The sequence below is a fragment of the Chelonoidis abingdonii genome, chromosome 7 (genome assembly GCF_003597395.2).
Source record: "Chelonoidis abingdonii isolate Lonesome George chromosome 7, CheloAbing_2.0, whole genome shotgun sequence".
Taxonomy (NCBI): Eukaryota; Metazoa; Chordata; order Testudines; family Testudinidae; genus Chelonoidis; species Chelonoidis abingdonii.
This window is the reverse complement of record NC_133775.1, coordinates 58,104,784-58,116,989: the sequence shown is the minus strand read 5'-3', so window position 1 is coordinate 58,116,989 and position 12,206 is coordinate 58,104,784. Positions and strand designations below refer to the sequence as shown.

The 12,206-nt window shown below is 44.0% G+C and overlaps 1 protein-coding gene across 3 annotated transcripts in view; it reads left to right on the top strand.

The window, feature by feature from the left end:
* CEP350 (centrosomal protein 350) overlaps positions 1-12,206 on the top strand; it is a 166,940-nt gene that overhangs the window by 50,299 nt on the left and 104,435 nt on the right. For all 3 annotated transcript variants that reach the window (XM_075067898.1, XM_032796177.2, XM_032796172.2), the window contains exon 9: positions 4,720-4,866. In XM_075067898.1, coding sequence (XP_074923999.1) covers positions 4,720-4,866 — 147 coding nt within the window. The remainder of the gene's footprint in view (positions 1-4,719; positions 4,867-12,206) is intronic.

The window sequence follows — 12,206 nt, the reverse complement described above, 5'->3', positions numbered from 1 at the left end:
TGGGGGGGAAGTGAGGCCAAGTGATGTCACTTTCCCGTTTTACAGCTTCAGTGTGGAGGGAATTTAATTGTCCCAAACACAGCCTCCAGCACAGTTAGTGGAAAAGTACATGCACAAGATGGAGACCAGTGTCACATAAGCTGGTCACATGCTCTTGCATGCTTCGATGAGTCATAGCAGGGGCCATTACCCATATTCTGGCTAGAACATTCAGAGGAAAGTTCATCGGGTAGGGATAAGCTTCTTCCATGGCCCATTGTGTTCATTGATGGGCCATCAACTTGAATAATCCATTCACAATGTGCAGGCTAGACTGGATGTAAACTACCTTGTGGGAGTTACCACAGGAGCAAACACATTTGAAATACAGTAACTCCTCACTTAAAGTTGTCCCGCTTAACATTGTTTCGTTGTTACATTGCTGATCAATTAGGGAACATACTCCTTTAAACTTGTGCAATGCTTCACTCTTCACTTGTTTGACCACCTACTTTCTCCACAGCTGGCAGCCTCCTACTCCCACCACAGCGCCTCCCCTCAGTCGGCAGACCCCGCAGATCAGTACTTTCCCTCTCCTCCTGCCCCCAGAAATCAGCTGGCTTGTGGCGTTTTGGAGGCAGGAGGGAGGGGGGAAGAGCGAGGACTCAGCACGCAGGCTCCCCCTGCCTCCTGAATGCCACAAGCCAGCTAATTGCCCTGGGCAGGATGTGTGTGGGGGAGCCTGCATCAAGTCCTCGCTCCTCCCTCCAAAATGCTGCAAGCCAGCTGATTGCCGCTGGCAGGAGGCAGGGGAAGGAGGGGGAGGCGTGCCAAGTCCTTGCTCCTCTCCCCTCCCTCTAAAACACCGCAAACCAGTTGATTGCCCCAGGCAGGAGGGAGGGAAGAGGAGCAAGGACTTGGCACGCCTCCTACTCCTTCCCCTGCCTCCTGCCAGTGGCAATCAGCTGGCTTGCAGCATTTTTGAGGGAGGAGCGAGGACTTGATGCAGGCTTGCCCCCCCCCCGCCCACTTTGTGCCCAGGGCAATCAACTGGCTTGCGGTGTTTTGGAGGGAGGGGGGAGGAGCGAGGGCTTGGCACGCAGGCTCCCCCTCCCTCCCCTGCCTCCTGAAATCCGCAAACCAGCTGACTGCCCTGGGCAGGAGGCGGTGGGGGGGGAGGGAGAGCCTGCACAAAGTCCTTGCTCCTACCCTCTCCCTTCTAAACACCGCAAGCCAGCTGATTGCCCCGGGCAGGAGGGAGGGGGGAGGAGCAAGGACTCAGTGTGCCTCCTCGCTCCCTCCCCTGCCTCCCGAACGCAGCAATCAGCTGGCTTGCGGCATTTAGAAGGGAGGGAGGAGGAGCAAGAATGCAGTGTGCAAAGTAAAGGGGGAGGAGGGTGCGGGGAGAAGAGGTGGGTCTAGGGTGGGTGTTTGGGGGAAGGGGTGGAGTTGGGCAGGCTGAGGGTTGAGCCCCCTGCCCCTGCTGCTTGCAGAGTAGGGGAAGCTGCTCTGGAACCTAACCCCACCCCCCATTTACATTAATTTTTATGGGGAAATTGGATTCGCTTAACATCGTTTCACTTAAAGTCACATTTTTCAGGAACATAACTACAAGGTTAAGTGAGGAATTACTGTACAGGTACATAGTCAATATTCATAACTTCAGATACAAAAATAATACATGCATACAAATAGGATAATCATATTTAGCAAACCGTAACTTTTCCATTAACACCTCACATGACACATTTTGTACAAGATTTGTTGCAGTTATAACGCTGGTGAATACGGGGGTGCCAGGGTGTTGCTTTGGGGTACAGAGTATCACAGTGGGACGCTGCATGTTGCTTTTCTGTTGCCTATCCTATCTCACAGATAAATGCCAGCAATGAGGGAGGGGCCGTCAGCCTCCACTGCTAATAGGTGGGGTGAGGTCAATGGAACCTGTTGTGTTATAATCCTGTGGCCTGATGGATTAGGAATAGAATGAAGGAGTCGTCTCTCTCCTCTTTCCTCATCTTCCCCACCGGTCCCTTCCTGTATACAGGTCTAGGTCTGTGGAGGGAATTGGGAAGTGGAGGGGAACAACTTCCTTCTCCGTTGCTTTTCCTGTACCCCAACTAAAAATCGAAGGGAGGCATCTTTCCTTTAAGTTGTACTAATCTTTGGTATTACAAGTAACAAAAGTAAATGGAAAACCTTTCAGATAGAATTATTTTTTAATTGAACTTTCCTGTCAAATAAGCAATCATCAGGATCAACCCAGTCAATATACTAACATAGCTTAAAGAATGCATAGGGCATTTATTTTTGCATATTTAACCTCAGAATGTACTGTGGTCTGTAGTTAGCTCCTTTTTTCTTGAACTAAGCTTATAAAGTTAAGCCATATACAGATTTATTACTCCCAAAGAGTTTTGGGAACAAAGTTAATGTGGCACAATATAGAAATTGTGCACTCAGTATATAGTACTCTGGGGAGCAGTGTGTAAATGTCTCATTTTAGTGATGACAGCTAATAGTTGAAACTGGTATTGAAAGTAAATGTTAGATATGAAGCTGTTTCTTTGTGCTCTGTTGAATTCATGTTGTTCAGGAACTGTGAATGGCTAAGCCTCCTCCCTTATATAGAAAGTAGAGTTATCAAAACTTTAACAGAAGTTTTGTGTTCTGGATTCATCTTTAAAGTAGCTTGAATTTTAGAGTTGCTGCTACCTTCAGTTTGGTTTTTTTTGGGAATCTGAGAATGGATTTCCCAGACAAAGATGAAAGGGTAGCCTGAATTAAGCAATGCTTGTGGGCCTATGGATTAAAAATGGAACCAAATGTCTCCTTAAAAAGAAAAATAATTAAGAGTTTTCCATAAAATATTTGTGACCATACCATTAGTCCAGAAAGGGGGAGTAGCACAGAGGCAGTTGAACTCCGTAACCATGTTGATTTTATGGTGTTATCCAGCTGCACCTATCTCTGTATTGGCCCACATAATTCTCCTCATGTTTTTGTGCTGAAATTCTTAGAGGAGAGGCATCAGAGCTGGCTCAGTGTTATATCTGTAATGATGTTCCCTCCCCCTTCAGTCACTGCAGTAACAGAATGCATAACACAGCCAAGTACTATAAATAACTGCAGCTCATATTCTTCTTTGTTAGCTTCTTTTAGTGTGGACAGCTGACCTGAAATAGAAGATGAGCTCTTCCTTCTGGCTTTGTGGAGGGGTATAGAAATAATTGAGAGCAGCAAATTGGGCAAGAGAATCTCTTTGGCTGGTGCATCAGTTTTAAAACGGTTCATGGTAACCTGTTTCTAGTTCAAGTGACAGGGTCATAAACAGGTTGCATAGTTTATCATTTAAGTAGCCACTGAAATGGTGGCTTTTCAACCTTTTATCTTAGAGATCTATTGCTTTCATTAAAGGAGCACTGAAGACATTGAATGTCAAAACATATTAGATCTGCTGTGTTGGTTTAGTTTTTTAATTTAGTTAGATTCAAATTCTAGGCTTCTCAGAGCCCTGTAGGGCCACTAGGCTGATATCCTTATGTATTTATGTCTAGTTTTTAAACTATGCTCATGCTCTAGAGTATGAACATGTATGGTTGGAAATCCAGACTGAGAGACAAATTGACCTGATTATTAATTATCTGCAAATTAGGTGTTTCTGAGGAGAGATTAAACTGATAAATGGCCCAAATTAAATAATTTAGTGTTCTGCTTTGCACTTATACGTATATATGTATATATACACACACACACACTTTTCATCCAAGGATCTTGGTGCTTTACTTCAAAAGGTCATTAAATATTGTGTGGGAAGCTAACGGGAAGAAAAACTAGTCAGATGAATTTATATGTTTAATCTTATAAGCATTCAGTGAAGATACCTTTGTGCCAGATCTGCCAGCCTCTGATTTGATATAGGATCACTGAATAATATTAATGCATGTTTGAAAAAAATAATTATGTAACACTTTATAACTGCATTCTGTTCCTAAGCAATGCATAAACCATTAAGATAGTGTCTTAACCCTTTAAACTTCCCCTTCACAGAATTCCTTCCTAGAATCCAGTGGATTTGCATAGCCCAGGACTGTTGTTGACTCACATTTGTACATTCGTAAGAGCCATCTATTTCAGTAGCAAATTTGCTCTTGAAAATGCTATTGCTTTCTAAAGTCCTTTCTGTAAACTAAACTGATGCTCGTTTAGCCTCAGTACTTAAAAATGAATCATTCATTCCCCCCCCCCCCCATTCTGGGCCTCCTTTTATTCTCGTTACTCTGAAATTTTATCTTTCTCTTGTTCTATTTCTGCTCTGCTTTCTCATTTTCCTACCGCCCCACTCAAGATACAAAACCTGTTTTCTCAACTTCACAATCTTCTACAGATTCTCTGTCTCTCTTTATTTTCACTAACACTTGTCTTCAGATCTTTTAGGCCAGCACAGGACTATTACTTCTACACTTTTTTGTAGGGATACAAGTTACTGCAAGATGCTTTGGGGTTTTTGCTTTGTGCTTTACCTCGGTAATAAACCTTACACCTCAACCTTCATATACTTTTATGCTTCGAGGCTAGTCATTAGACCTGAGTTGTGCAACTGACGTAGCACCGTATTTGTTTGGAATATAGTGATAGTTCTTAGTGTAATAAAAAGTAGAAGGGTTATGGTAAGTACTAGGTACATTCAAGATGCACTGGAAAATACATTCAGTACTTCATTATTTGCTCTTTGTTTAGGTGGAGGTCATCTGATAAGTACATCTTCCTGGCGGGATGGACAAAAGCTAGTGAAAAAGATACTGGGTCCAGCACCTAAAGTAGAGCAACAGCACAAAAAAGCAACATCCAGTGACAGAAATGGAAGGGAGAGAGCTACTAAATCTCGTAAGCTGTGCTGTATTTAACACTAGCTTTTTCTGTTGGTTTTAATTTTTTATTTAACAACTTTGCAAACTTCTAAGATTTGTGGAGGCTCCTACTATATTAGGAACATGCAGCAGTTAAGGTTGCAACTCAACCTGCTTTTGTTATAAAGCCCTATTTTTATCTCATATGACTTTAACTTGGAAAACTAGTTTGGCCTGAAAATTGTCAGTTCTTTGTGTCTTTGGATCCCACTGCAGGTGTATGTGAATGTGAGAGCAGAGTCTTTTTGAATAGCTGTGTCCACTGGGGCTGTGTCTGCACCTTCCATGCCCGTGTGCCTCCCCTTTCCCACCTCAAAAGCATAAAGGGCAGAGCAGCCATACAGTCCCTCTTGTCCCTCTTACTAGCCTTGGCAGTGAGACAGAACTAGTAGCATTTGTCTGCTACCCCTTATTGTTCCTTCTCCTCTTAACTCAGGGCTAATTTTTCCCTTTTTACCTTCTGTTGCTCTTTATTTCTTATTTTTATGTTTGAGTTGTCTCTTAAAAAAAGCAAAGGCACCTCTTTCTGCACGAAAATGGCAGATTCAAAATCTTCAGACTGCAAACCACATCTTTTCTGGATGGTTTAATCCCTCTCATTATTGGCCACAGCCGCCGTTTATTCTGCCTTGGTGAGAGCCACGTTCCAGGTCAGTGTTTGATGTGTTGGACGTTTTTCCACAAGGACATGGAAATTCAGGGAAGCCTATATAAAGTTTCACTGCCTCAGACAGTGTATAGGGTCACTTCAGACCCTGAAGATGTAGGATCAACTTCTAAGACAGATCCAACCACTGTTAAGTTCTAGTCTGCTAGTGCCCCTGCTATCCAGCACATGACTCCCAAATGGGTGCCAACAAAAAATCCCTGGCATCAGGCAAGGCTCCGGCACCAAAGTCCATGCTGGCACTGAAGACTGGTGCAGCCTCTTCTGTGAGACAAGAGAGGTCCAAATATAGAGACAGACATGGCTCCTGGCACCAGCCCCTGTCTTTCTGTAAGGAAGGGCCCTAACATCAGATCTCCAGGGAACAAATCACTATGCCTCTGTCCATCACAGGAGGAGTAAGTGATGCTGGCTCAACCTTCAGCTTGGTGCTGAAGAAGCATTAGCCGCATATGGTACCAGTGCTTACAATACCACTGACACAGGCGTTGACACAGGTGGCAGCTTCAACATCAGCACCATCTATGGAATTCCTAACAGTGCCTGATGACTTTTTACTGGAGGAGACTATCTTCTACCCAGTGATGTTTTTGGTACTAAGACTTTCATAACTGGCACCAGTGTGTAATTTTGGCTTCTTGGCCAAGAAATTCTTGGCTTCAAGGTCTCCCCAGAGGTCAAGCTGTCCCTTGACTGTTTCTTTGTTGTCCTCCTCACTGGAGCGCACACTTTCTCCTGTGTCTAGCAAGGAGTCTTCTCACCTCAGATCATTATATCACTACAGACAAGAGGCTCTTCCTTTACAGCTCCTACACACACACACCCATCAGGCATACAAATGGCCTGGTCAACCTGATCTGAACCAGTCTTACCAATACAGTGAGCCACAGTGGGATTGTGCATATTGGGGGTCTTGGTCCTGGATATCCAGGAAACCTTCCTACCATTCTAAGAAGTAGAGTAGATCTCTGTTTCCCCTCCACTTCTATGCCCCGATCACTATCATTTGAGAGAGATGAGCGAGCAAGTGGCTGAGGAGGAACAGACACCTGAGGAGCAACATCCTTTGCTTTTCAGGCACACATTGTCTTCTTTCCCCAGCCAAAGCTGTTTCTTCAACCCTTGTACCAGAATCTGATGACTTCAGAAGTTTCAGGACCTGCACCCCAGAATTGCCAAGAGACGTTTCAATGTCAAGTGTATCACTTTAAAAAGAAAATTTTTAAAAAAGGCTCTCTCAAGCTTCTTGATATTCTGCACTCATTGCTCCTGCTAGGATAGTACAACCCTGTCAACGAGGACCTCCTGGATCTAGCTAAGACCTTGTGGCAAACACCAGCTACTCTATCTTCTATGGCTAACAGAGTAGAGAAACACTGCCAGCTATCCTAAAAGGGGTAGGAGCAGTTTTATATTCCCCTGACAACAGGCTCTTTGGTGGTCTCTCCTGTGCTTGAAAATCTAAGGTGAGAGAGATCCCAAGAAACTGAGCTTATTTGGGAGAATGGCCTGTTCATCAGCCTGACTACAATTATGATTTGTCAATTAACAGGCCCTATCTGAAAAATGTAATTATCTTGTTTCCTTACATATCCAGGCTCCCACAAGATGCCAGAAAGGAGCTGAAAGATATCATTAAGGAAGGCCCAGCTGGTATCCAAAACATTGCTACCCAGCAGCCCTTGATCCATGTCTATGCATATCTAGATTATTAGCTAATCAAAGGCTTATCCGATCAGGAGCTTACTGCAGCTTTGAACTATGTCCTTCACTTGTTCATTCAAATGGGCCTTTTAGTGAACTACGAGAAATAGTCTCCCATCCCATCTCAGGCAAAAGAATTAATAGAGAAGTCTTGACTGACTCCAAATTGGTGATGTCATATCTTTCTGAAGACCGATTTCAGTTTCTTCAGTTAGTAATCACCAGTATTAAATTGAATCCAGCATACACAGTATGGAGCTGTCTCGGATTTCTAGGCTCTGTCACTCTGCACTTACATGAAGCTTCTTGCCAAACTTCACGCGCACCTATTACATGCCTGGATAAAGTTGGTGTACTGTCCTACAAGAGATCAAATTAGTATGAGAACTATGGACCGATCACTCGTCCCATCAGCACTGAACTGGTGATCCAACCCCAAGAATTTCCAAAATGGGTTCTCTTCTCTCTAATTCCTGCAAAGATGCTGATCACTGACACATCATGAGCAGGTTAGTGTGTTCACCTGGACCCACCTCCAGAGACAAAAGATTTGATCAAGAAGAAAATAACTCTTCACATAAATGTTCTGAAGCTACAAGCAATTAAATTAACTTTCTTGGCATTCCAGACTGTCCTATGGAATTCCACAGTACAGTTTCATACAGTCAACACATATACAGGTGCATCTGCACCTGCTTATTATCCCCATGTCAAGAAGCTATCAAGCTATGGACATTATGCCAACAACCCAGGTAACATCTCTCCATCTCGCAGGAGTCAGCAAAGTTTAGCATACTACTAAGCAGACAATTCATCTCCAACTACGAGTGGTCTCTGAAGAGCTTTATCAAGCTGATTTTTTTTCACTAGAGGGGAAATCCTGTCATAGACTTGTTTGTCATCAAAGATCATCTGAAATGTCCATCTTTTTGTTCTGGAGAGGCAAGAGGCCTGTCTCATACTGTTGGATCAAGGTCTCATATAAGCATTCTCACCAATTCCCATGATTCTCAGAATGACATGCAAGATCACATGAGACAGAGTATCTCTCATTAGTCCTGATGGTCCCATACAATTCAATACAGTTCTGGTTGATAGACCTTCCCCAGACATCTGCTTAGCCTCCCATTCCACTTCCAAACTGCCCAAATATAGTTGAGCTTGGCAGAACTCAATTTTTGTTTTTTTATTTTAAATATTTTTTTTATTAACTATTTTTATTTTTATGGTTGTAGGGAGAAGGTTGAAGTTAGAGTTAGGGCAGTGCTGACCGTGATGAGCTGCAGAGAGCTTCCTGTGTGGCTGAGGAGCCCAAGACACCAGGGCTTAAGATGCGGTGCATGGGTCTGGGGGATCACCCTGGCTGGGCAGAGCAGAGCCCTCTGCAGCCAGGACTGTAAGGAGGACAATGAGCCCTTGGCCATGGGAGAGGCCACCCTGCAGCTGAACAGTTCCTCCCTGGGGACAGCTCCCATGCCGCTGGCTGGTGAGTAAGTGAGCAAGTCCATGACAGCGGAGCTGTAGAGTGCTCCCTGCACAGCCATGGGACCGGTGACAGTGAATCCCAGTAGTCACAAGGTACAGGAAAGTCTGGGGTCCAAGTAGGGCACAGCAGAGATCTCCAGTCAGAGCCTCAAGAAGGACAGATTCTTGGCTGTGGGGGAGGTCACCCTGCTGCTGCATGGCTCCAGCCAGGGGATGAAATCATTCAGCAGCTGGATGACTTCCTCTGCAGTGGGGGAAAGGACTCCTCCCTGCAGTTCTGGCCAGGTATCTCTGCTCTGCTGGGTCAGGACTGCAGTCTTTCTCACACCTTTTGCCTGTCAAGTTTGAGTCTTACCAGCCCCACTCACCAGCCGGGAGTGTGGGAGCCAACCAGTGGGGCCCCTTGATGATCAAAATACAAAAGGAGCGCTTAAAGACGATAAAGTCATTGTGGAGAAACTAAATGGATTCTTTGCTTCAGTCTTCACGGCTGAGGATGTTAGGGAGATTCCCAAACCTGAGCAGCTTTTGTAGGTGACAAAATTGAGGATATGTCACAGATACAAGGTGTTAGAGGAAGTTTTAGAAATCAATTGATACCATTAACAGTCAACTGGACCATGGATTCACAGAAGTTCGAGAACTCAAAGTGAAGTTGCGCGACTATTAACTTAAGGTTTGTAACCTGTTTTTTTTTTTAAAATAGGGCTTCGGTACCAATGTCTGGAAAGTTAAGCTTATGTAAACGCCAATACTAAAAAGGGCTAGAGGTGATGCGGCATTACAGACGTAAGTCTAACATCAAGTAGGGAATAAGTCAAAAAATGTTAGAAATAAATTGTCAGAAACATAGAAAAACTAAACTGGTGAGCATAGTAAATGGTTTTGTAAAGGAAATCGTGTGTTTATATCTGTTTGGTTTTTTGAAGGGGTAGCAAGAGCATGTGGATAGGGGGATCCAGTGGAATAGTGTACTTAGATGCAAGCTTTGACCAAGATCCTTGCCAAAGGTCTTACGTAAAGTACAGCTGCATGGGATAAAAGGAAGGTCTTTTATGGATTGAGGCACGGTTAAAAACAGGGACAAAGGGTAGGAATAAATGGTAAATTCTCAGAATGGAGGGGTAATATAATGTGTTCAGGGTCAGTCCTAGACAATTCGCTATTAGATTTATTCATATAATGATCTGGAGAAAAAGGGGTAAACAGATGAGGTGGAAGTTTGCAAGATGATTAAAACTTGATAGTTAAGACAAACAGATGTGAGACTTCCAAAAGATTCAAAAACTAAGTGATGGCAACAAGTGCATGAAATTTAATGTGGATAAATGTAAGAAGATGCACATTGAAAAAATAACACATATACATATAATTGAATGGGGCTGAATTATTCCTAGAAGAGGCAGAAAAGGATTTGGTGTATGTGGATAGTTCTCTGAAGAATGTCCGCAGTGCATAGAGGGTTCAAAAAGCAAAGCAGGATGTTGTAATATTGTAAAAATGGTGTGAGAATAAGAATGAGAATATATTATTGCAACTATGTAAATCAATGGTACCACATTCGAATATGGCTTGAAAAGTAGTATAAAATTATGTATAAAAAATAACAAGATATAATGTATAACCTTAATGAGATAAAAAATAGCGTATGAATTAATGTCGCACAAACTGTTGTAGCTGAGATATATTAAAAACAATAATATGAATGTAAATTCACACCATATTAAATCCGGAGCATAATATCATTTATACAAAAAATGCAAATATTATATTATAAAAAAAGAAATTGCTACTGTAAGAATGTGGGTTTAACTCAAAAAAGAGATTCTAGACTAGAAAAAGGTTGAAAGGGGCATAGAATGATAAGGGGTTTGGAGAGGGTCGCATACGAAGGAGAGATTAAAGAGGCTGAGGCTCTTCAGCTTGGAAGAGAAGAGACGAGGGGGAAATGATAGAGGTATAATAATATCATGAAGTGTGTGGAGAAGTGGATAACGGAAAAGTTTTTTACTTTAATTCTATCAAGAAGGGTACAATAAATTAAAGATAGCAGGTTTTAAAACAATAAGGAAGTTTCTTCACCAGCGACAGTCAACTTGGGACCTTGCCTGAGGAGTTGTGAGGCTGGATGTAACATGTTTAAAAGGGAATGGTAAATTAGGTGCTAAGTCCATAAATGGCTATTAGCCAGGAAGGGTAAAGAATGGTGTCCCTAGCCTCTGTTCATCAGAGGATGGAGATGGATGGCAGGAGAGAGATCACTTGATCATTGCCTGTTAGTTTCACTCTCTCTGAGGCACCTGGCATTGGCCACTGTCGGTAGACAGATACTAGGCTAGATGGACCTTTGGTCTGACCCGATATGGCCATTCTTATGTTCTTATTCCCAAACAGGAAATTCTCAGCAGTGCAGTGACTTCCCCTATAGCCAGAAGCTTGTCCTCATCCCCTGGTCAGGGGTCTCTCTCCCACTGAGAGAAGGGATCGCTCAGGGGTTTGAGCATTGGCCTGCTAAACCCAGAGTTGTGAGCTCAATCCTTGAGGGGGCCATTTAGGGTACTGGGGTAAATATCTGTCTGGGAATTGGTCCTGTTTTGAGCAGGGGGTTGGACTAGATGACCTCCTGAGGTCCCTTCCAACCCTGATATTCTATGATTCGATTACAACTGCAGCCTCCCTGACACCTTGTTCCTTCAGGGATCGGGTGTCACTGGCCCTGTTGCTATGCAGGGAGCCCTCTCCAGCTGGACTATCATGGCACCGTACTCCTGTGAAAGTGGAACAGCAGAGGTCTCCCTGCATGGTCAGTGGCACCCAATCCCTGCAGGGACATGGTGTAGAGATGGCTGCAATCCTGGATGGGCACACCAGAGACCCCCGGCATTCTCAGCTGGTGAGAGGGAGTGGGGTCCATGATAGTGGGCTGCAGATGGCTCCCTGCACTGTTGCAGGAGTCATTCAGCAGTGGAGTGGCCTCCCCTGCTGTTGGGGGCTCCTCCTCCTTGCAGTCCTGATCAGTGGTCTCTGCTTTGCCATGCCAGGACCACAGCCTCCTTCTGTTCCTTGTGCCTGTAAGTATCGGGTGTCACCAACCCTGAGGCAGCTCAGGGAGCCCTTTGCAGCTCCACTGTCTCTTACGTGCTCACGTACTCCTGTGACAGCAAGGCTGCAGGGGACTCGTTGCAGGACTGGTGATATCTGATCCCAGTAGGCACACTGGCTATTACACTGAAATCGATGAAAAAAATATCAATCAGTGTCAGCTGAAAATCAACATTTATCGATAGTTAGCAATTAAAATTTAACCCTGCCAAGCCTAAATGTAGTATTGCAGCATCAAGGTCAGATACTACATCAAGACCAAGGGTCACTGCATCTGATAGTCTGGATGTAGGCTTGTTGAGCGCTACTGACTGAGACAGCTCTCTACAAGATCCTATTCCAAAGCAGAAATCCCTCCA